A 22,909-nucleotide genomic window follows, 5' to 3' on the forward strand; every position below is an offset into this window, starting at 1 on the left:
TTTAGCAGAGAAGCAGCTTTCTCCTGTTTCCTTTCTTTCAGATAATATTAATAATAAAAATCTCAGCGCTATCTCTCCTCCCGACCTTTTTTTTCTTTCTTTTTTTCTTTTTTTGAAGCTGTATGAATCCAGGGCTGAGTGGGGCGGAGAACTCGGTCGGCATCGCACTGCTTTGCATCCGAGGGGTTAAGACCCTCCCCCTGCCCCGCACAAAGATGGCGGCTCCCGCCTTCGCTTGCCCTCATCCCTCCCCAAAACCCCCTCCCGCCCCCCGCCCTCTCCCGCCACCTCCGTCACTTCCGCCCCGCCGTGGCCGAAACTGACACAAAGTAGCGGGCCGAGGCCCCGTGAGGAGAGGGGCTGCAGCTGGGGGGGCGGGAGCCCGCGGGGAGCGGAGCCGAGCGCCCCCGCCCCAGCCCCCGGCATGGGCAGGACAGGGCCGCCGGGGCGGGCGCCGAGCGCTGAGCGCTGAGGTGAGGCGAGGCGGGGGCAGCCGCGGGGAGCGCGGGGCCGGAGGGCAGGGGGAGATGGGGAGATGGGGCTGCGGACGGGGACGGAGGGGCTGGAGGTGCGGAGGTGTGGGCAGGAGAGCACAGGGGACAGGGAGTCGGAGCTCTGGTGAGACGGAGGAGGGGGAGTGGATGATTGGAGAGAGGAGGGTGTTGGGTGCCTGAGGATGGGGGAGATTCGGGAGGCCGTCCGCAGGATGAGAGGGGTTGGGTGCTGAAGGGGCGCGTGGAGACCAGGAAAGGGTTGCGGGAGTGCCGAGGAGAAGCCCATGGAGCAGAGGAGAGGAGAGAACTGCCCAGAGAGTTGTGGGGGTGAGAGAAGTACCCGGCGCCCGAGGGTTTAGGTGCCTGGAGAAGGGAGTTCGGGAATGGGAGGCTTTTTCTCTGTAAGGTGGAGGTCTCTGTGCGTGAGGAAAACCAAGGGCGCAAGGAGAGGTGGGAGGTCTGGGAGTTCAGAGCTGAGGTCCTGGGTAAGTCCTGGGCTCTGTCCTTGGTGATGGAAAGTGGCCAGGTATTGGTGGCATGTGAGCTGGGGGTCTTGGATTCCAATCCTTTCTGTTTCCCTGACCTGCCCACAAATATCCCTGCCAGCTTCCCCTGAAAGAGGAGTCAGTCTTCCTGGGTTTGGGCTGGAACAGGGCAGGGGCCAGGCTTAGAGGAGGAGCCGTTTTTCTCCATGGAGCATTGCCTTCTTCCCAGAGCTGGCTATTTTTATCCCAAATGTGGCTGCAGAGGGGGCTGGGGCTGGGGCAGGGTGACGGGGCAGAGCGACGTGGCTGATGGGCCTGGGTTCAGAAAACCCATGCTGTGTGAGACTGGGAAGGAGAAGTGAGAGAGTGTCCCTGTTCCCAGGTCTCCCCCCTTCCTTCTCCTTCCCTATTATTGCCCCCCAGAGGGGATGAGGTCTGGGGCCAAGCCAGCTTTCTGTCTCCCCAGGGTCTTAGAGGTAAAACAACTTTCCTGGTTGGAATCCAGACTCCTGACTCCTGAGAGCCTGTGTGGCTCCTTAACTCTTTCGTAGGACTCAAATCCAGATTTTCAGCTGATAGTTCCTTTGATCGCCTCCCTCGCCGAGGGCAGGGCTGGCTATGGAACTTGTGATGCCCACCCTTGCATCCTCTCTTTTACTCTCTCTCCATTCCCCACCCTCCTATGACTCATACTCTAGACTGGGTGGAGACCCTGGCTGGGGGCCGTGGAGGAGGGCTTGGCATCTCTAAAACATAGATGAGGTTTTTCTTCCTGAGCCAGGCACCCTTGGTTGCCAGGGTTGTGGAGGGTCACAGAGGAAAAGGACTTCTGGCTCTCAGTATTGCCTGCTTGGTGTTCAGGAAGGGAGTCCAGAATGAAGACCTGGTGTGGGTGACAGGGCCTTGGCTAAAGTCTGTAATTATAGAGGTTGGGCAGACAGGCAATTAGTATCTCTTGGGGCTGACAGGCTGGTGGGGTGTTCCCCGTAGGCTGGAGACAGGAGAACCAAGGGGGAGGAAGACTTTCCACCCAGACAAAAAAAGAGGAGGTGACTAGAGGACTCAGGACCTGGCTGGCAGCTTCCTTTGGGCCAGGCTGGGCAATAGGGATGAGGCTCTGTGACCCTGTCTTGCAGTCCAGGCCTTTTGCCTTTTTAGGTGAAGGGAAGGACATGGCGAGATGAAAAGAAGTAGAGGCCTCTGTGATTGATGCTCCCTGAGCTTGCACTCAGTACCATACTGGCTGGACTAGGCTTTGGGGTGGGGGAGAGAGAGGAATGACTCCCCACCAGAGTTGAGAAGACCCCTCTGCTGGCCCAGAAGGGTGGCTGACCCAGACTGAGAGGAAGTGGTTTGGGGACTGTGTGCAGGAAGTGAAGGCCATGCTTCTAATGTGAGCTCCCCTGGAGGAGGTGATACTGGAAGCCCCAGTAATGGGGTGGGGGGATGGGAAGGTTATAAGCTTTTTGAGAAGGGTGGAGCCTGCCCACCCTGTTTCCTGATGCTCTGCCAGGTGTTTCCTGACTCATGTTCCTTCAACCCCACCCTTTGGTGGAAATTCTGCTTTCCAGTAAACACAGGCACCAACTCATTGCCACCAGGAGGGCACATGGGGGCATCCATTGTCCCTGGGATGGGTACCTTGAGAGCCGCGCCCCTCCTGTCAGTATCTGGCCTCATCTCTGCCCCCTTCCTTTCCCTGCAGGTCTTGGTTATTATAAACTGTCAGTCCCCCCATGTTATCCAAGGTGGCTCCGAAGGGGCACTAGGGGAGGTGGTGGGGAAGTCCCGTCTTCTTTTTCAGGGAGCCATCAGGGAAATAAGAGTAGAGTGTTGGTGTGGAGTTAGTGGGGATTGCTGGGGGAGGGGCAAGGTCAGAACTGGGGAAGAAGACCTTCTACAGGAGTCTGAAAAGGGGAATGAAGAGTTACCCTCAGCTTCCTGACCTCACGCATATGTCACCTTCCTGCAGGGTCTCCCATGGGATTGCTGGGACTTTGCTGGGTGAGATGGCACTGTGTGCAAAAAAGCGCCCCCCAGGTAAGACAGGCAGGGGGCGGGGGTGGGGGGAATCCCTTGGACCATCAAGTGTGAGTGTTATTTTGGCTCAGGGAGCAAAGGGAAGAGGAATGACTGGTAATGGGTCTGAAGGAGGGTAGATTGCAACCCCCATCCATCCTAGGGGGAGCCTTAGGAAACCGAATTCTTCTCCTTGGTCTCTAAGCTGAGTACCTGCCCCTCACCCCCAAGCACAGAGACTTTTATCTTGGGGCACCTGGAGCTCCTATCCTCTGGTCTGGGGAGCCTGAGGTGCTGTGTTCCCATCTCCTCCCTTACACCCTCGCACTTCGTCGCCCCCCCTCATTTTTCCACCCACCCAGGTCCACCTCGTTTTCCTGCGGGCGGGGGTGGGGGTGGGAGGTGGTGGGATGGAGTGGTTGCCCCGGACAACGCTGGCAGTCCCCTCACCCGCATTGGCCAGGCCGGGGGAGGCGGGGCTCCGCGCTGGCTTTCGCCTACGCGGCGCGCTGGCAGGCGGCTGCCCCTGCAGTCGGGGGAGCGGGCGGGGCGGAGCCCGGGGCGTGCGCGCCGCGTTCGGGGCCACTCAGAACGCGCCGGCGTCCGCGGGGGGCGTCGGGGGCGGCGGCGGGGCGGGCGGCCTCGAGGATGGCCGGGGCTGCAGGTGGGGCGCGCGCCCGACGGCCGGGGCTCCCCTCTGAGTGGCCGCAGCTCCTGTACCTCCCCGGGGGGCCGCCCCTTCGGAGCCCCTGAGGCGAAGGACAGACCCACAGTCTGCCCTCCCCTGCTCAAACTGGGATCATGACGGTCCCCAAGGAGATGCCCGAGAAGTGGGCCCGGGCCGGGGCGCCCCACTCCTGGAGCCGAAAGAAGCCTTCTTGGGGGACAGGTAACGGGAGGCAGTGACTGGCAGCTCTCCTGAGCCCTTAATTTCCCTCCTCCCACCCTCACATTCGCTTGTCCCCGGCCTCCCCCGAGCCTTCCCTGATCCTTTCCTCTCCAGACCCAGAGATGCTGGCTCTGAAGGGTCTAGTCCCTACCTCTCCTTTTGCATGGTCTTTGATGACTGCGCACGCAACTCAGCCTGAGGGATCCTCTCTGGGGAAGTTTCTGGGAGTAAAGTGACCACACAGGGAAAGAGCACTCTGAGTAGGCAGAGGATGCCGTGGTCTGAGGTTTTGTTACTGCAGCCTGCTCTGCAGGGGGCTTGGGAGGGCTGAGGGAAGGCGTCTGGAATGCTGCCTTTGGCTGCATGTCACCATGTTTGCTGCCTAACTCAGGTACCCCCTTTTTCAGCCTGTGGTCACTGTGACCATGGGAGACCATGGGAGAACCCTTCGGAGGACACCCCCATGTTCTGGGACCCGAACTTGATGCCTACAGTCCCAGATCTGTGGGAGTTCTGAATAGGTGTAGTGACAAATGTGTTGTTGAAGGCAAGTGTTGTAGATGGCACAAGAAGGGTCGCAGTTAGACAGCAACTGCTTCAAGTACATCCCATTCCTCCCGCTTCCATCTCTGTCTCAGTCTGCATGAACCATATCCCTGACCTGCCCCTCCTCCTACTTGAAGATGAGCTTTGAAATAAGATGATGTCATTGTGGGCCAGTCAGAAGCTGCTGCTGGTGACATGTGACAAGCAGAGGCTTCTGTGGGGGAGACTGCACGTGGGGCTAGGATGCTGCCGCAGAGCAGTTCCAGGGCACAGTGACCCTCTGTCTTGTCAGCCTCCCCACCCCCTAGGTTAGGAGGAGGGCAGTACCGAGGCTGGAGCTGCAGGGGTTCCCAAGGGAAGGAAGCTTAGTGTCTTCAGCTGCTGCTCCACTGGAGATTCATTCCCAAGACTGTTAATTCCTACAGCATCAATTAAATGGATGGGGGAGAGGAACTAAGTGCTTCTAGAGGAAGACCTTGACAGTGGTTGGTGAGGAAAGAAACCGTCTTGTCCTATGAGCGTAATGCCCGCAGAGCCCGGTGGTCAGGCTGGTGGTGAGAGGTAGACTAGAGAGAAGAACTTAGTGACGACTCAGGTGTGATACTAACTCCTTAAAACCATGCTGTGGAAAGAACCACAGGCCCTCAGTGGAAACCCCACAGAGTGGGGTGGGCCCAGCAAGGTGCTGGGCCAGACCTCAGTTTGCTCCTGACTGCAGCATCATTCTGTTGCAGAAGAAGAAAGGAGGGCGCGGGCCAATGACCGAGAATACAATGAGAAATTCCAGTATGCGGTAAGTGGCTCTAGACACCTGTTCCCTCCACCCAAGTCAGCAAGGGGACAGGTGCAGGAGCGTCCTAGGTTGGGACAGAGGGCTGGCTGGGAGAGTGCTTGGGGGAGGGGGAGGCAGCCTTCTCGCCACTCTCCATCTGCTACCATGCTGAATTTTTCATGCCTTCACCTGTCAGTGAAGCAGGGTACACTGACCTCATGAGACTCCCTTCTCTGCTCTTCTCTCCCCCCTCCCACACCTATGGTAGCGGCTTTCGGGGACAGAGGTTTGGGAAGTGCAAACGGAGGAGGCAGCCTCCATCTGGTTTGCAGTTGGGTTTGGAGGCTGCTTCATTATCTTCTCTCCCACTGTCACAGAGTAACTGCATCAAGACCTCCAAGTACAATATTCTCACCTTCCTGCCTGTCAACCTCTTTGAGCAGTTCCAGGAAGTTGCCAATACCTACTTCCTGTTCCTTCTCATTCTGCAGGTACGTGACCTGTGGTAGACCCTTTGCAACTCACAAAGCTGAATAAAGTCAAGGAAGAGAAAGGTCTAGGGGAAAAGAGGGCATAGGATGGGGCCTCAGAGGCATGCCTTCTCTTTCCTTTTTTCAGTTAATCCCACAGATCTCCTCCCTGTCCTGGTTCACCACCATTGTGCCTTTGGTTCTTGTCCTCACCATCACAGCTGTTAAAGATGCCACTGATGACTATGTGAGTTATTTTCATTCTGATACCTTTTTTCCCACCCCCATCCCCAACTCACCCTCCCCTACCCAAGATGGTTCCTTGGTGCCCTTGCCTTCCTTTACCTGGTCCAGCTAGATCCATGATATCTTGGCCAAGAGTAGGGAGGGGGAGTCAGGGAGAGAGTAGACCTGTGGACAGGTGTATCCAAGGTGGTACCCAGCATGCTCTGCATTCCACTGATCATCTAAGTCCCTTGGAGTGGGAGAAGGTGTCTTACCTTTCTTTCCTCTCCCCTCTTCAGTTCCGCCACAAGAGTGATAACCAGGTGAATAACCGTCAGTCTCAGGTGCTGATCAATGGAGTGTGAGTGCTTGTTGGAGACTAAGGGCCTTGGGGAGGAAGGGGGTCCCAAGGGAACTTCTCTAGCTACTGACAGCCTCTTCTTTATCTTCTCATGCCTCAGCCTCCAGCAGGAGCAGTGGATGAATGTCTGTGTTGGTGATATTATCAAGCTAGAAAATAACCAGTTTGTGGCGGTAAGGGACAAGGTGCCTCTCTAGGCCTGCAGGCTCTTCCTTTTCTCTGGCAGAAAGGGATGAGTCTTTCCTGATGGACAGTTGCCTTTTAAACACCCATGGAAGGAACCCTTCTTGAGTGGGAAGCTTCTGTGTCATGTTAATATGCCTCTTTTCTAGCCATTCATGTGCTTGAGACTAAGCAAACCAAGCATGCTTAGTGGGAGGAGGGGTCATCAAAGAGTCCATTGTGGGTGGAAGACTGGTCTGTGGCCTTCTCAAGAGGGTTTCTTTCTAGGCGGACCTCCTCCTCCTTTCCAGCAGTGAACCCCATGGGCTGTGTTACATAGAGACGGCAGAACTTGATGGGTGAGTTGCATTCTGTCTCCTTAGGAGTAAAAAGCTTGTTTTTGAAAGAGGTTCCCGGGTCTGGGATCCATCCCTTTTGGAAAATTTCGGGGTAAGAAAGGATTTGGGTGTATAGAAGTATTACCTACTCAGTAATGCATGGGGGGTGGTGATGCTTCGTGGTCAGGTGACCCCAGGTAGACACTTGAGGAAGGGAAGGGAACCAGGACTCAGGGACATTGTCCTTCCAGAGAGACCAACATGAAAGTACGCCAGGCGATTCCAGTCACCTCGGAACTGGGAGACATCAGCAAGCTGGCCAAGTTTGATGGTGAGTAATTCTGGAGAAGCAGCTTTCAGATAGAGGTGGTGGGTTGGGTTTTGGGGTCTAAGTTGCACCTTCTCTTTCTGGCTTCTTGTTGCTGTGCAGCTCCCTGGACATTTTTTGGGTTGGTGGTGACTAGGGGAGGTGGGGAGCAGTCAGGAGTGCTAGGTGGCCATCACTTACTTTTGAATTGATGGTCATTTCAAGAGATCTTCATGGCTGATAGCTCCCTGCTTGCTGTACATGTTGGGAGAAGTTCAAGTTATTCTGATTCATCTCAGGCAGATACTCCTTCTAACAAGACAAACTATGTAGTGTATATAAGAAGCAGTCCCACTGCCCTCCAGGTCTAGCCCCCTGAGGTAGCCAGGCCAACTGGCAGGTGAGTGTGTATGCACCCACACTCCTGTGTTCATACAGACATGTGAGCGTAAACCAGTGGGGTCGTACTGTACTAAAATCTCTGCAGCGTGCCTTTCTGTACCTATTGAATTCATCATAGGTATATGATCACATCACTATGAAAGAAATTGATCTCCTTTTTAATAATTACATCATGTTTCATAGAATTGCCAGATCATAATTTATTCAACTCTTCCCTGACCATTCAATTGTTTCCAGCCTTTCGCTATTCAAATAACGCTTCAATAAAAATTGTTGTGAGCTGTGCTATCATTTCCATAGAATGAGTCCCCAAAGTGGGATTACTGGGTCCGAGGGTATGTGTACTTAATGAGTTCATGCCACCTCACTCCTTCCCCCCCAAAGTTGCATCCGTTCGCACTCCCACCAACAGTGTACAGATGGGCCCATGTCCTAACACCTCCTTCCTTCAGCTGTGTTTTCTGTGTTGCTGTCTTGTGGTCAAGCTACAGACTGCACCTGGAGTGGGGGCACTCTTGTCTTCCGTTCAGGTGAAGTGATCTGCGAACCTCCCAACAACAAGCTGGACAAATTCAGCGGAACCCTCTACTGGAAGGAAAACAAGTTCCCCCTGAGCAACCAGAACATGCTGCTGCGGGGCTGTGTGCTGCGAAACACCGAGTGGTGCTTCGGGCTGGTCATCTTTGCAGGTGAGCCTCCTGGTGTCCAAAGAAAGACGGGAAAGAATTGGTGCCTCCACCCCCTGCCTCAGGAAAGTGGGAGGAGGCTGAGTGGGCTGTACAGAGTGTAAGGTGAAAAGGTGGAAACCCTCCAGCCCTGAGTCCAAGCCTCTTGCCCAGCCAGTGTCCCTCTTCCACATTGATGTCCTGTAGTCTGGGGACCAGGGAAGAAGCCCAGAGGCAGATTTGTTATTTGCTTTTCGTAGCCCTTCCTATTTCTTTCTAGGTCCCGACACTAAGCTGATGCAGAACAGCGGCAGGACAAAATTCAAGAGAACAAGTATCGATCGCCTAATGAATACACTGGTGCTCTGGGTAAGGCTTCCCACACGTGGTTCCTGCGCCTGCCCTTCTGGTTCTCCCTGGGCAGTTCCCTTTGCTCCCATCTCTCTTCTCTGATCAGTCGTCAGGCTTCAGGTTTTAGCTTTAAAGCCACTAGCAGGTCAGCCACTCAAAGGCAGTGTTTACTTCAGGCTCCTTTTGGACCTGGAAGATGTTATTTAAAAAACCTTAGGAACGTGCATGAATTAACAACTGAAAGTTAAAACAAATCTTTCCTTCTCTGGATTCCAGTTATGATGATGACTTAGTATAGCATGTGACCTTCTGTTTGCTTTTGCCAGGGACAAGGAGGCCTTCATGGGGATGGAGAGGGAATTAAAAGAAAAATTTCCATTTGAAGGATGGATAACGGGGTCTTTCCCCCTGAGTTCCAAGAGTGAAGGATCCCAAAGGAAAAGTTTCTGTTTTCATTTTTGGCAATTCCTGAATCCTTCTCTTGTTTGGCTAGAAATGTGAGCTCCTTGTCAGGCTCTCCTCCCCATCTTGCGCCCCTACTGCCTGCTGCCTGACCCCCCACATGCCAGCTTGGGAAGGCTGGGGCCAGCCTCTGGTGAGACAGTTTCCTACCTGGCCTTACAGGGTTTGCTGAAACCCAGCCTGTGTCAGACAAAGGCTCACATCGCCCCCTGGTGGTCCTTGGACATCAGGAGGGTTTCTGGTTTGTTTCAAAGCATCCAGAGTGGAGGCAGCTTTGGAGATGGATGTCTGAAATCACATAGTGTTCTCTCTCTCTCTCTCTCTCTCTTTTTGTCTTTTAACCACCAAAACTTTCTTATGATCCTTCTTCAAGGACTCCAAACCTTTTAAGTTTTTTGACTATCAAGAAATCTACATTTATGAAGACGTAATTTGTTTCCTTGGTTAAAAAATTTTTTTTGGCAATCTGTATGAGATGATGAACATTACAGAAACTTGGCATTTTTTTCTGGCTTGTGGAGGTTTAGCTCAAGTAAATGAGTGATTTTCAATTAGCTTTCCTGGTATATTGAAAGTAGTTCGTCCCCACTCTTACCATCTTTGCAGATTTTTGAGGGTTCTGGGATGTCAGGTCCACAAACATTTCAGCTTCCCCATCATACAGCTGAGATAAGCATCCAGCGGGAAGGCCATGGGATGGTCAGTGGCAGGCTGGAACCCATCACCAGTTCTGGGTGCTTCCTGCTGGATCATGTCACTATTTTAAGGATGCCTGAACTTTTGATGTTTCAGGGTAACGAGTGGTAACCTTCAGGGATGCACTTGGTTTTGAGGGCTTCCCAAATGGCAGCTTACTAGCCTCTGCTTCTGATTCCTTTGCAGATTTTTGGATTCCTGGTCTGCATGGGGGTGATCCTGGCCATTGGCAATGCCATCTGGGAGCACGAGGTTGGGACACGCTTTCAGGTCTACCTACCCTGGGATGAGGCGGTGGACAGTGCCTTTTTCTCTGGCTTCCTCTCCTTCTGGTCCTACATCATCATCCTCAACACCGTAGTACCCATATCGCTCTACGTCAGGTATGTGACTTCTCTGCCCCAGGGCCTCCCCAGGGAGCTCAAGTGGTCCCACAGCAAGGTTTTCTTTTCTGTGAAGATGCAGTCCTCGAGAGGGAGCTTGGGGTTCTCTCCTTCCTGTGCTGTGAACATTTTATGTTATCTGTTTATCTTTGTGTGCAAAGCAATCATTACCACAGTTTCCTGGCACTTTGGATTGTATTAGAACAAGAACCATGTTGATTTATTCAGCACGTATTTATCACATGCCGACTTTGTGCAAAGAAGCATGCTAGGTGCCGTGGCACAGACAAAATGTGTTAGGAATGGATCTCCTTCTCTCCAGGAGCTTGTCTAGTAGAGAAAGAGAAATCGAAACATGTTATAAAACAAAAGGGGAACTAGTGCTATAGAGTCATTGTCCCTGTAGTCTTAGGCTTCTGTGTGAAGCAAGGGGACACCAAGTGTGTAACATGGCCTCTGCCTTCAAAAGCAGCAGACCAGTAGGGGAGGAGAGATGCAAACAGTGTGAGACACCGAGATACCAGGCATCCTGCTGAGATACCACAGAGGCACCAAGTGCTGTGAGGGTTGGCAGAGCCTCCCTCCCGGTGCAGTTAATCCAGGAGGACATCTCTGAAGAGGTGGCGGTTGAACTGGGCTTTGCGTAGCAGCTGGAACAAAAGCACGGCGACAGGAATCTCGGGATGATCATAGAACCGTTTGGCAGGAGCATGGACCATGAGTTGAGGGCTGTGAGACAGAGAGCTGTCCCCTGTTGTGGACGGTCTTGAGTCTTTGCCAGTGGACTTTTACATAGTAAACCACTAAAAAAAGATTCTTTAAAAAAAAAATCTAAAGAATGCTTTAGGAAGTGCTGGCTGGCAGTGGCAGCTTGAACAGGAGCAAGAGGACATGTAGGATGTTTGTGGGCGAGAGCATGTGCTCCAGGCTGGTGAGAAGGAGCAGGAAGAGGGGGACGCCGGAGGAGGGAGAATGGCCGGGAGAGAAGAGAGAAGGCTCCTTTTGGAACCTAGTCCCTTGCACCTTAGATAGGGAAGCTGAGACATTTTTAAGGAAATGCTTTATGGAGACGCTCAGAACTCTTCCCATCTGCTGGTGTGTGTTCACACAGATTCCCCAGATAGTCCTCAGGTCTCCCCACCAGCCCCTGAGTCCTAGTGCTGATGACAGCGAGTAGGCGATGAGGGGTCTGTGCTGAGAATACAGTGTGGGGGGCTTTTATCGAGGGTTGGGAGGAGACTCAGGAGGTTTGTGGTTTCGTCTTGCTACTCAGTAACAACGTGACCTCAGACAAATCCACAATCACTCGGGGCCTTGATGTCCTCATGTAAAATGGGAGTAATAAAACCTGTTGCACCCTCTTCACAGGGACATCTTGGTATAAGATCCTGGATTGGAAGATACGTTTTAAAAATTCATTTACTATACAAATACCAGGTGGTAGCGTGTTCATTGTTGTCATCGCAACTCTGGTTCTTCACTACTATTTAAATGTTTTCTTGTTTCCAATCTGACTTTCCCCCCCTAATCTTTGGACTTTGCTGTCTGTGATTTGTAATCCAAGTTCACTCGAAGCCCATGGTAGCTGTCTAAGAAAATTTCTAAGCCTCATCAGGCTACGGTGTGTGTGTTTAGGGTGGGGAGGGGGTGCTTGATCAGCTGAGTGGGGAAAAGGCCATGAAGGCGTTTCCAGCCGGCTCATTTTTTGCGTGGTCACCAGATCCTGACAGCAGCCTTGGTTAGGTTGGAAGCAGGGCTCCACATGTGGCCCCATTGCTTAGTTGTGCTGGACTTGAACACAGGGCCCTTTCTGAGATGCTGACAGCCTGTATCCCAGAGGTAATGCCTAGTAAAGAAGAGGATGTGAACAGACCTGGGCTGTGCAGAGCGCCGCACCATTGTAAATTGGTATTATCTCCCAGACCCTCGAGGCCCTGCTTGCTTCTGGAGTCAGCATCTCAGTCTGCCTGGCGTTCCTCCTGAACACCCCAGGTCGGGTTGTGGAGCCCCGAGCCAGGTGGAAGGAGCCTGCTCGGCCTGTGTTCGGGCAGCGAGGAGCGGGCTGCAGGGCCTTCTTGGTTTCCTTTCCCTGCAGGGGCGCCTGTGTTGCTGTGGCCCGTGCAGCACCCTCATTATTTCTTTCTCTCTCTCTTCTTTTTTTCTCTTCCTTCCCTCTTATACTTTCTCTTGTTTTCTCTGCATGGTTTCTGTATTATTAGTCCTGAGGTAAGAACTGGTTGAGTGCCTTGTCTTCAGTCCCTTCTCCTCTGCCTGTGCCGTCTGTCCCGCCTGCCCAGGCCCATTGCACCTTTTTGTCTGGAGAGCATTGGAGGGTCGGGGTCGGGGAGCCCCTCTGCCGGCTGTGCATGGCCGGCTCCACCTTCAGGCTCTCCTTGCCCTTCCCAGCCCAGGTGTCCATGCCCAGGTGTCCGCTCTGTCTCGTTTCTCCCCAGGCGGAGGGCCTGCAGCAAGGGCCCATGTGGGTGGGGCACCTGCCCGCTCCCGCCCCGAGCCTCACCTCCTGTCCCCTGTGCAGTGTGGAGGTCATCCGCCTGGGCCACAGCTACTTCATCAACTGGGACAAGAAGATGTTCTGCATGAAGAAGCGGACGCCCGCGGAGGCCCGCACCACCACCCTGAACGAGGAGCTGGGCCAGGTGGAGTACATCTTCTCCGACAAGACGGGCACCCTCACCCAGAACATCATGGTCTTCAACAAGTGCTCCATCCACGGCCGCAGCTACGGTACGGCGGCGCCGCCGGGGCCCGGGGGCTCGCGCCTCGCGCCGGCACTCTTGGTGCTCCCACGGTTGTCTTCACTTCTGGGTTTTACTTCTTTTCTACTTGGGTCTGTGGGACCTTGAAAGAGTCCGCTCTGGGCCCTGTGTCAGGAAGCAGACACCAGCAGTGCCGCCCCCTCCTCTGCCAGCCGACACCCTCACCCTGATCTTGGCTCTGGGCAGCAGGGGCGCCCCTTGGCTGTTTGGAGTGAAGCCCAGGACCCTGGCCTCTGGGTGTCTTGGCCAGGTTGGACCTCGGCTGCCTCGGTGGAGTGCTGGACGCTCCCTGTGGTGCGGTCCAGGGCCCCTGTGAGTCTCTGGAATGTGACTGCGGTCTTTTCAGCGTGGCCGCACTGCAGTGGCCTTGTGGCTGCGCTGCTGGGACGGCTTGGGTCAGGGGCTGTGGGCTCTGACTTTTACGCAGAGCGAGTCCCTCTCCTGACTGCTTTCTGTACTAACCCAGGCCTCATGGCCAGTGTGTGAGGCTCTGTTGTGCAGGCCTAAAAGGCACCTGAAGTGGCTGTGGGGGCATGGGTATGGAACTGGAGCTGCCCTGGGTGGGGCTGGAGTGGGTGGCGGGGATGGGGATGGGGAGCAGTGTGTGTCATGGCTTCAGCCCTGGGGTTCTGAGGATCCAAGGTGCCTGTGCCTCTGGTCCCTCGAGTCAGCGTGTGAATCTATGTGACATTTACTCAGTGACGAGGGTTGCGGGTTCCAGGTGCCTGCGGGAGTTCTGTTCTGGGGGCTTCTCTGCCTGTTCTGAGAGATCTCTCACTGACGTTGCTTCTCCTTCTGTCCTGGTTGTGTGTAGGTGATGTATTCGATGTCCTGGGACACAAAGCTGAGTTGGGAGAGGTAAGGTCCAGACTCTCTAGTGATTCTGTGTGCCAGCTAAACTTGAGGTGCCTGGCCAGGAATGAGGTGGTAGAGTTAGGAGTGATGTGTTGTCTGGTCTGGAAATGGAAGCCACTTGGAGGAAATGAGTGTTTTAAAGAAGACTTGCTAGCAGAAGCGGTAACCTTGAGTTCCACAATGGATAAGGTCTTGGACGTTCCTACTGAGAGTTGGAAGGGTAGGGGACAGAAGGGTGGGGACAGACTCTCCTGACCCCTCCTCCCCAGGAGGCAGCCTGGCAACAACCCCTTGATCGACCCCTTTCCTGCTCCAGAGGCCTGAACCCGTTGACTTCTCCTTCAATCCTCTGGCTGACAAGAAGTTCTTATTTTGGGACCCTACCCTCTTGGAGGCTGTCAAGATGGGGGACCGTCATACGCACGAGTTCTTCCGCCTCCTCTCCCTGTGTCACACTGTCATGTCAGAAGAAAAGAATGAAGGTGAGCCCAGGAGCTGGCTGGCCCTCTACCCCACCTTACTCGTGCCTTTAGGCTCAGGCTGTGCTCTGCAGGGTGGCCACCGGGGCTCTCTGGGTGGGACATGCAGTCCAAGAGCGTGGCTACCACAGGGAACTGTATTCAGTATTTTGTAATAACCAGTAATGGAAAAGAATCTGAAAAAGGATATAGATGCATGCACGCAGGCACGCATGCACAAACATATAACTGTATCTTTTGGGTGCACACCTGAAACATTGTAAATCAACTATACTTCAATTAAAAAAAAAAAGTGTGGCCATCGACGCTATTCTTCCTTCCTACCCAGGGGAGCTGTACTACAAAGCCCAGTCTCCAGACGAGGGGGCCCTGGTCACCGCAGCCAGGAACTTTGGTTTCGTATTCCGCTCTCGAACCCCCAAGACCATCACTGTCCACGAGCTGGGCACGGCCATCACCTACCAGCTGCTGGCCATCCTGGACTTCAACAACATCCGCAAACGGATGTCGGTCATAGGTGAGGCCGGGCTCAGGGGGCTGGGGCGTCCAGGGGTGGCGTGCAGGCCCAGGATGGGTGAGGTGTGCTGGGTGACCCTTGATGTGTTCAGGTTGGGGCTTTTCACCTTCTGAATTTTTCTGGGGTGTTCTCTCCCACCCCACTCCTAGTGCGGAATCCAGAGGGGAAGATCCGACTGTACTGCAAAGGGGCTGACACCATCTTGCTGGAGAGGCTCCACCATTCCACCCAGGAGCTGCTCAACACCACCACTGACCACCTGAATGTAGGTGTGAGGAAGGAGGGGCCCTGCGGGTCTGCTGCTGTGCGTGTGGTAGGAGGGAGTAAGAGCCGAGCGTCTTGCCTCCTCCCTCAGGAGTACGCAGGCGAAGGGCTGAGGACCCTGGTCCTGGCCTACAAGGATCTGGATGAAGAGTACTATGAGGAGTGGGCTGAGAGACGCCTCCAGGCCAGCCTGGCGCAGGACAGCCGGGAGGACCGGCTGGCCAGCGTCTACGAGGAGGTTGAGAGCGACATGGTGGTATGGGCTGCAGAGTGGGCCGAGGGTGAGCAAGGAGGGCTTGTGCCTGGGACCCTCGTGCCAGGGGCCCTTGTGGTATTTTCAGCTGCTGGGGGCCACGGCCATCGAGGACAAGCTTCAGCAGGGTGTTCCAGAGACCATCGCTCTCCTGACGCTGGCCAACATCAAGATCTGGGTGTTAACCGGAGACAAACAAGGTGAGAGCCCAGCAGAGCAGAGAAAATTGCATCTGGACGCAGCCCTGTTGGGTCCTCGCACAAGCCCAGGACATCAGGCCGCAGAGCGCGCCGACCTTGTCGGGGGCCTGTCCATAGCGCCTGGGTTCTCTCCTGGTAGAGACGGCTGTGAACATTGGCTATTCCTGCAAGATGCTGACTGACGACATGACGGAGGTGTTCATCGTCACTGGCCACACGGTCCTGGAAGTGCGGGAGGAGCTCAGGTAAACAGGGGCCGAGGCAGGCAGACGCTCTGCGCTGTACATGGGTGTCGGGCAGAGGTTCCCTGATCGGGCTTGCATCCCTGCTCCTCTGCTGGCCGATGACAGTTCCATTCCCCCTTCACAGGAAAGCCCGGGAGAAGATGATGGACTCCTCCCGCACCGTCGGCAACGGCTTCACCTACCAGGAGAAGCTTTCTTCCAAGCTCGCTTCCGTCCTGGAAGCCGTCGCTGGGGAGTATGCCCTGGTCATCAACGGGCACAGCCTGGTAAGTGTTGCCGTCCTTCGCCCGGGCAGTACCTCTTCAGAGAGCAGCTCTTGGTTCTTACCTTGTTCCCACTTCCTTGGATTTCAGAGGGGAACTGGGGGGAGCTGACCAGGGCTCTCTCAGTGCCCTCTGTGTTCCAGGCTCATGCGTTAGAGGCAGACATGGAGCTGGAGTTTCTGGAGACGGCCTGTGCCTGCAAAGCTGTCATCTGCTGCCGCGTGACCCCCTTGCAGAAGGCACAAGTGGTGGAACTGGTTAAGAAATACAAGAAGGCTGTGACCCTTGCCATTGGGGATGGAGCCAACGACGTCAGCATGATCAAAAGTGAGTGGTCCGTTAGGTGTGTTGGCTGGGCAGTAGGGCAGGGAGAGGGGCCCAGGGAAGGATGGTGGGGAAGGGGGCTGGAACATGGTGGGATTCTGAAGTATTTGGCCGTCTTCATCCTCCTGTCATCTGTCTCCGCAGCGGCTCACATTGGTGTGGGCATCAGCGGGCAGGAAGGGATCCAGGCTGTCCTGGCTTCCGATTACTCCTTCTCCCAGTTCAAGTTCCTGCAGCGCCTCCTGCTGGTACACGGGCGCTGGTCCTACCTGCGCATGTGCAAGTTCCTCTGCTATTTCTTCTACAAGAACTTCGCTTTCACCATGGTCCACTTCTGGTTTGGCTTCTTCTGCGGTTTCTCGGCCCAGGTAGCGAGCTCCTCAGTCCCCTTGCTTCCCTCTCTGTGAGCTCCTTAAGGGCAGAGACTGTGTCGGTCCTGTTCATCCCTCAGTCCCCTTAGGGCCTAGCTGTTGTCTTATGCATGCCTTTTAAAAATGCTTGTTGAAGGAGTGAACAGGGAGTTCCGGAGCGTTCCTCAGGCCACATCGGCTATCTTCCTCCAGCTGGTTTGGAGTGAAGAAGGACTGCACGCTCACTCCTCTCTTGCTCCCTGTTCTCTTTTCAGACCGTCTACGACCAGTATTTCATCACACTTTATAACATCGTGTACACCTCCCTCCCAGTCCTGGCTATGGGGGTCTTCGATCAGGTACGAGAAGTTGCATGATGGAGCGGGCTGGGCAGAAGGACATGGCTGCGAGGGAGTCACCTGATAGTGGTGGGCCTGTGACCCTTGTGCCCACTGCCTGCGGCCCCTCGGAAGGCAGTTCTTTGAGCTGGGCAGGGTGTGGCTGGTTCTCCTCAGCTACACTGGACCTGAAACACCCCTGGGTTGCTGAACAAAGATTGATTGGGGGCAGTTGGCTTGAGGTTGGATCTAGCTGTCAAAGAATTTGGAACAAAGAAGGCAAGGGCAGAGTCAGCCCATGGCTGTCCTGAGTCCAAACTGCAGCTTCTGAGGCCTCCCATGCCACCTGGCCCTCCGCACACAGGACGTCCCAGAGCAGCGGAGCATGGAGTACCCTAAGCTGTATGAGCCAGGCCAGCTGAACCTCCTCTTCAACAAGCGGGAATTCTTCATCTGCATCGCCCAGGGCATCTACACGTCCGTGCTCATGTTCTTCATCCCCTATGGGGTGTTTGCTGAGGCCACCCGGGATGATGGCACCCAGCTGGCTGACTACCAATCCTTTGCAGTCACTGTGGCCACTTCTCTGGTCATCGTAGTCAGTGTGCAGGTATGAGGCAGTCTGGGAACAGCCCTCCCCTCTGAAAGGAGTGAGCCTCCTGTCCCTGGCCGTTAGAGTTCTGTTTCTGGGCAGGGGACAGAGTTTTGGGGGATGCTCCTTCTGCCTGTGATAACTGCTGTTTGCAGATCGGGCTGGATACCGGCTACTGGACGGCCATCAACCACTTCTTCATCTGGGGCAGCCTAGCGGTTTACTTTGCCATCCTCTTCGCCATGCACAGCAATGGGCTCTTCGACATGTTTCCAAACCAGTTCCGGTTTGTGGGTGAGTCCCTGTGGCTTCCTCTTGAATCAGTGAGGGATCACAGCTGTTCTGGGACCAACAGGGTGGGTAGGCATTTATTCAACATTCCTTGTGTGCCAGGTGTTCTGCAGGGTGCTGTGGGGATCTTGGTGTATCTGACCCAGGCTCTATCCTCAGGGGGCTTCCATATCCATGAAAATGAAGAGCAGCCTTGCCAGGCCGTGGGAGGTCAGGTCTCCAGGGGAGGTCGGGGTGGCAGACTTCATGGTCAGCGAAGTGACTGCTTATGGGATGGTCAGGGATAAGGCTGCTGGGAGTGGAACCAGGGCTGGGGAGACAGAATCCAAGTCGAAGAGCTGGGAGTGTGGGGAGGCCGCTTTTTTCCAGGAAATAGAGAGTGCTCCAGCAGGAGATGGGCAAGAATACCCATTGAGAAGCGGTGGAAGAGAAGCTAGAAAGGCAGGCAGGCCATTTGAGGTATCAGAATGCCAGGCTGTCAGGTGTCGGGTTTGCATTTAACTTGCCAGGAGTCTCTCTCTCTCTTTTTTTCTTCTTCTTCTTTTTTTTTTTTTTTTTTTTTTTTTTTTTTGAGGAGACAGTGGGGAATGGCATCAGAGGATTACTTTAGAAAAATGAATGTGGTAGTGGCCAGTGAGGAAGCTGCTATAGTGACTGAGTGCAAGGCTGTTCAGAACTGGTGCTGGGGTAGCAGTGATGGGTGGCCAGGAGGGGCTGGTTGGGAGGCATGAGGTCAAAGACTCATTTGTGAGTCTTGGCATTGGCTTCAGATCTGTTCATTCACTCATCCAGTGGGCATTCAGTCACCAGCTATGCTGGGTCCTAGAGATGCAGCAATTAGCAAAATCCTTGCCCTCCTGGATCTCATATTTCAACAAGAGAGACAAACAGTTTATAAGTTAACAGATACAATGTCTGAAACTAAGTCCTATAAAAAATATCGGCGACGTAGAGAGGGACAGGAGTTGTCAGCAGAGACCTCTTGAGGAAAAGATGGGGCTTGGCACAGAGAAATCTGAATAAAGGGAAGGAGCGAGCCAGGTGCCTCTCCAGGAAGGAACAGACCAGGAAGAGGAAGCAGTGATGCAGAAGCCTTAGATGAGGGCTGACGAGGAGCTGGGGGAGTAGAGGAAACCAGGTTAGAAGGTAGGGCCAAGGTAGGGGGCAGGGTTGAGAATCAATATGGATCATTTAAGCTCTTACAGGTAAAAGTATGAATTTTGATCTAAATGTGGTGGGAAAGCCATTGGAGGTTTTTGAGCAGGGAAATGTCATAAACTGGTTTATGTTTTAAAAGGATCACTCTTGCTGTTCTGTGGATAATAAAATGTAAAGGGCAAAGGTGGACATAGGGAGACCAGCTAGGAGGCTAGAGCAGTAGTCCAGGTGCGAATGACGGTGGCTAGGAGCAGAGAGAAAAGCAGTGGAATCCCACAAGCAGTTTGAAAATGGAGCCAGCAGATTGGATGAGGGGTCTGAGATGGGGAGTGGGGGAAGTCAGGTTGACTTTGGGCTTGTACTTGGAGCAGCTGAGTGGGTGGGGGCATTTCCTGAGCTGGGGAAGACATGGAGCAGATTGAGGTGGTGGCAACAGCAGTACTTTTTTGACCATGTGAAACTGAGATGCCTGTTAGACGTTCAACAGAGATGTCTGAGGTTGTGGGGAGAGTTTGGAGCTAGTGTCCAGTTTGGAGGTAGACATTTGGGGAGCGGAGAGGAGCGGGAAGCCAGGGATGACTTGGTTTTGAGACTGGGGAAGTGGGGCTGCCAGAAATAGAAATGGGGAACTCCGGGGACTGCCCTTCTGCCTGCTTTGTGACTCCCGAGGCCTCTGACTCCTCTGCTCCCAGGTAATGCCCAGAACACCCTGGCCCAACCCACGGTGTGGCTGACCATTGTGCTCACCACAGTCGTCTGCATCATGCCTGTGGTCGCCTTTCGGTTCCTCAGGCTGCACCTGAAGCCGGATCTCTCAGACACGGTGAGAGGCCAGGTCGGCTGCTTTGGGGGCTGGAAGCCCTTGGGCTTCAGCACTCCTGCAGCTGCAGTTTCTGTTTAGTGTATCGGTGCTGGTCCTCTGCCCTTCCCAGTCCCGGGTGTGCTGGGTCCCTTCCCCATGGTGGGGTCTGACACTGACTGAGGCTCCTTCCGTCGTGCTCCCCCTGCCCCACCAGGTCCGCTACACCCAGCTGGTGAGGAAGAAGCAGAAGGCCCAGCACCGCTGCATGCGGCGGGTGGGTCGCACGGGTTCCCGGCGCTCTGGCTACGCCTTCTCCCACCAGGAGGGCTTCGGGGAGCTCATCATGTCCGGCAAAAACATGCGGGTCAGCTCCCTGGCGCTCTCCAGCTTCACCACCCGCTCCAGCTCCAGCTGGATTGAGAGCCTGCGCAGGAAGAAGAGTGACAGCGCTAGCAGCCCCAGTGGAGGGGCCGACAAGCCCCTCAAGGGGTAAAAGCTGGGACGGGGACGCCCCGTGCCAGTGATCAGCGCACACAGGGCTGGCCAGCCACCAAGAGGACAGCATCTGGGAACTGCAGGTCCTCATCCCTTGCCTGGGTCCTCATCCCATTTCCCCGGTAGACTCTGTCCTGCTGGTCCCACTAGAAGTGGCTGGGGCTCCCCAGCCGAGGGCCCTCCTAGCAGCTGGGGGGTGCAGGGGGCAGGCCTCAAGGGCAGAGTCAGGGCTGGGGCATCGGGAACCAGCCCCAGTAGGGGATCAGATGTGGAACCAAAAACAGAAGAAAAAACTGTGAGAGGTTGTGTCTGCCCCTGCCCTTCCTGGGAGCCCACAGGGAGACTATGATCTCTGTATTTTTTTACTCCCGATCCCCATAGGGGCCCAGAGCCCCTGTTCCTGAATCACACAAGAATGTATCATGCCGGGAAGCCAGAGACCTGCTGGGGCCTTGGGCCCCTCACATTGTGTGTGTCACTCCTTGATTTGTGTTTGTGTCCAGTTTGGTTTTGTCTTTTTTGTTTGGCAAGTGGAGGAGGCCTTGATGTGACTTTTCTGTTGTGGTTGGTGTCTTAACTCTCCTGGGGAAGAGCAAGCCGGCACTCACGGGTGCCCCCGCCTGGCCGGAGGTGGAGTGGTGTAGGAGGAGCCCTCCAGCCACTGGTTCTCGTGAGGGACAGAGAGGCTGACCAGGGAGGGAGGGGCCTGTCAGCCAGAGGGTAGAGGGTGTCAGGAGAGTACACAGGAGGGTTTGGTCTTGTCTCCTTCCTCACCTTGAGAGTGAAGTGCTACCCCCTCCCCAACACATGTGTATCAATTCCTGGATTCCGTAAGTCCTGCTGGTACTGGGCTGGAGCCTGGCGAAGTGGCCCCATCCTTCTCAGTGACCCAAACATGGGTATGAAATTTAGTCCTAAGAATGTTTTCTTTCATTTTAAATTTAGACCCAAGTTCATTAGCAGAGTCTGTTCTGACTTCCCTTCTCCCTCCTCATGGGTATTTTCCCACACCTACCACCCAGGACCTGAGGCTGCCCGAAACGGGAAGCTGAGTGCCATGAGGTGAGGCTGAAGGGAAGCTGACCTCTGCTTCTCCCTTCTGGTAAACAAGGGCGCCCGCCCCCCAAGGCCCCCATCCGCGGAAGGTGGTGGAAAGGTGCTGGGTCCCTGTACTGGGAGCCAGGCCAGCAGGGGGAGCAGAGGACACAGCCGCCCAGGGCCGGCTTGGTCCGCACACATGGTCTCCCTCTCTGCCACCCACATCTAGGAAGCCCTTCCCCAGTCCAGGTGTCTCCCAAGTTAGTTGCTACCAAATCGGTCTTAGGAAGGATTTTTCCTCGTCTTTGCTAGCGGAGCGGTTACTCAGGAATGGTGTGGAGCTGGGAGTGGGGCACTGAGATCTCACTTGTAGTGTGGGAGTTGCAAGGGAACTGGAGTTGGGCTGCAGTGAGAAGGGTGGGGTGGGCAGGGAACAGGGGCGGGGAAAGCTTGACAGGGAAATTCCTTTAGGCCACACGGTTTACAAACCCAACATCATGTCTGTCTGTGTGTCTCTCAAGGTGAGAGTCTGATTTTTATACCAAAGAGGAAATGATTTCTTTTCATATTTGGTTTGTCTATATTATATAAATATAAATATAAATATATATATATACAGTTATATATATATATATTATTTTTTTGGTTCTCTCTCGTTTTTTAGGGAGGGAGGAAAGAACCAAGTTGCATTGAGCTGTAATTAAGGAACATTCTGTATAATTTATGACACATTTCTATACTTGCAAAAATTATATCATTTTATGGATATAAGAAAAAAATGCCTTTTTATAAAATTCCAATTTCTGAGAAGTGTGTAATTTGTCTCTTTTCTGATGTTTAACCAAGACTGGTGGTAAAAGTACAGACAGAAACTGTTTCTTGAATGGCACTGAGTGGGTGGATGTGGGCGGGAGAGGAGAAAACAGTGTCTGACTTGAGGTGGGGGGCACCTCCTCTGTGTGTGAGCCTCCCGGGGTCGGAGTTTCAGCTGGAAGGCGGGGCAGTGGGCAGGACTAAGGCAGACCGTGGGGGCTTTGTGTTCAGCTGATGGCTGGGTGCTAAGGACCTGGACTGTTTGCTTTTCCAGACACAAGCCAAACTCATTTCTAACACGCCAGATGGGTGGGTATGTGTAGGGGAAAGTACCGGGTAAATATTTTAAGTTTTTTCTTTCACTCCAACCCCAAGCCTTTTCTATTAGCACTGGCCTCATAGCTTCCCATCTTCCTGACTTTTCACAGAAGCAAATTTAAGGAGCCTAAGTATTAAAGACCAAGACTGCAGGAATTTAAGGTTAGCAGATAAAGTGAGCTTTCCTCCAGGGAGGGAGAGGGGGCAAGGAGTCCCAGGAGAGCTTGGGGCCAGTGCTGGATTCTGAAGTAGGGCTCCCGCTGATGCCCATCTGCCGCCCCCTGCCCCCAACCTTCCTCCTCTGACCTAACCTGTCTTTTCTGCCATGGCCACAATCATTCCACTTCCTCCCCTTCTTCCTTCTGAAAAATAGAGATTTCCAAGCAGGTGCCTAAGCTCGGAGGAAAGACATGGAGATAAGATCAGTTTCCCTCTCAAAGAGAAAACCCGGAGCAAGGGTAGCACTGCAGCCTGGCGTCTGCCTCCAGGCGGAAGAGCCTGTGCAGATAC

General features: G+C 54.2%; 1 protein-coding gene across 2 annotated transcripts; it reads left to right on the forward strand.

The window, feature by feature from the left end:
* Positions 1-292: 292 nt before the first annotated feature.
* On the forward strand, positions 293-22,078 carry ATP8B2 (ATPase phospholipid transporting 8B2). Of its 2 annotated transcripts, XM_074349474.1 has the most exons (28): positions 293-473; positions 2,952-3,019; positions 5,168-5,226; positions 5,583-5,696; positions 5,824-5,922; positions 6,200-6,261; positions 6,362-6,434; positions 6,712-6,782; positions 7,013-7,092; positions 8,001-8,159; positions 8,416-8,504; positions 9,831-10,027; positions 12,564-12,772; positions 13,619-13,662; positions 13,976-14,141; positions 14,467-14,655; positions 14,805-14,920; positions 15,011-15,175; positions 15,261-15,372; positions 15,512-15,617; positions 15,742-15,883; positions 16,024-16,207; positions 16,349-16,572; positions 16,830-16,913; positions 17,257-17,502; positions 17,640-17,778; positions 19,626-19,756; positions 19,950-22,078. In XM_074349474.1, exons 2-28 carry the CDS (start codon positions 2,989-2,991, stop codon positions 20,226-20,228), a joined length of 3,570 nt encoding a protein of 1,189 aa, XP_074205575.1. In that variant the 5' UTR covers positions 293-473; positions 2,952-2,988; the 3' UTR covers positions 20,229-22,078. The 2 variants fall into 2 exon arrangements, with proteins under 2 accessions (XP_074205575.1, XP_045371933.1); XM_045515977.2 differs by lacking the exons at positions 293-473; positions 2,952-3,019 and adding an exon at positions 3,430-3,887.
* Positions 22,079-22,909: the final 831 nt, after the last annotated feature.

Source organism: Camelus bactrianus, chromosome 21 (genome assembly GCF_048773025.1).
Source record: "Camelus bactrianus isolate YW-2024 breed Bactrian camel chromosome 21, ASM4877302v1, whole genome shotgun sequence".
Lineage (NCBI taxonomy): Eukaryota > Metazoa > Chordata > Mammalia > Artiodactyla > Camelidae > Camelus > Camelus bactrianus.

Coding starts and splice junctions, on each gene's coding strand:
- ATP8B2 (XM_045515977.2), top strand. CDS start 3,800: ATGACGGTCCCCAAGGAGATGCCCGAGAAGTGGGCCCGGGCCGGGGCG. Junction 6,783..7,012: donor GAGACGGCAGAACTTGATGG/GTGAGTTGCATT, acceptor TTGTCCTTCCAG/AGAGACCAACATGAAAGTAC. Junction 19,757..19,949: donor AGCCGGATCTCTCAGACACG/GTGAGAGGCCAG, acceptor CTGCCCCACCAG/GTCCGCTACACCCAGCTGGT.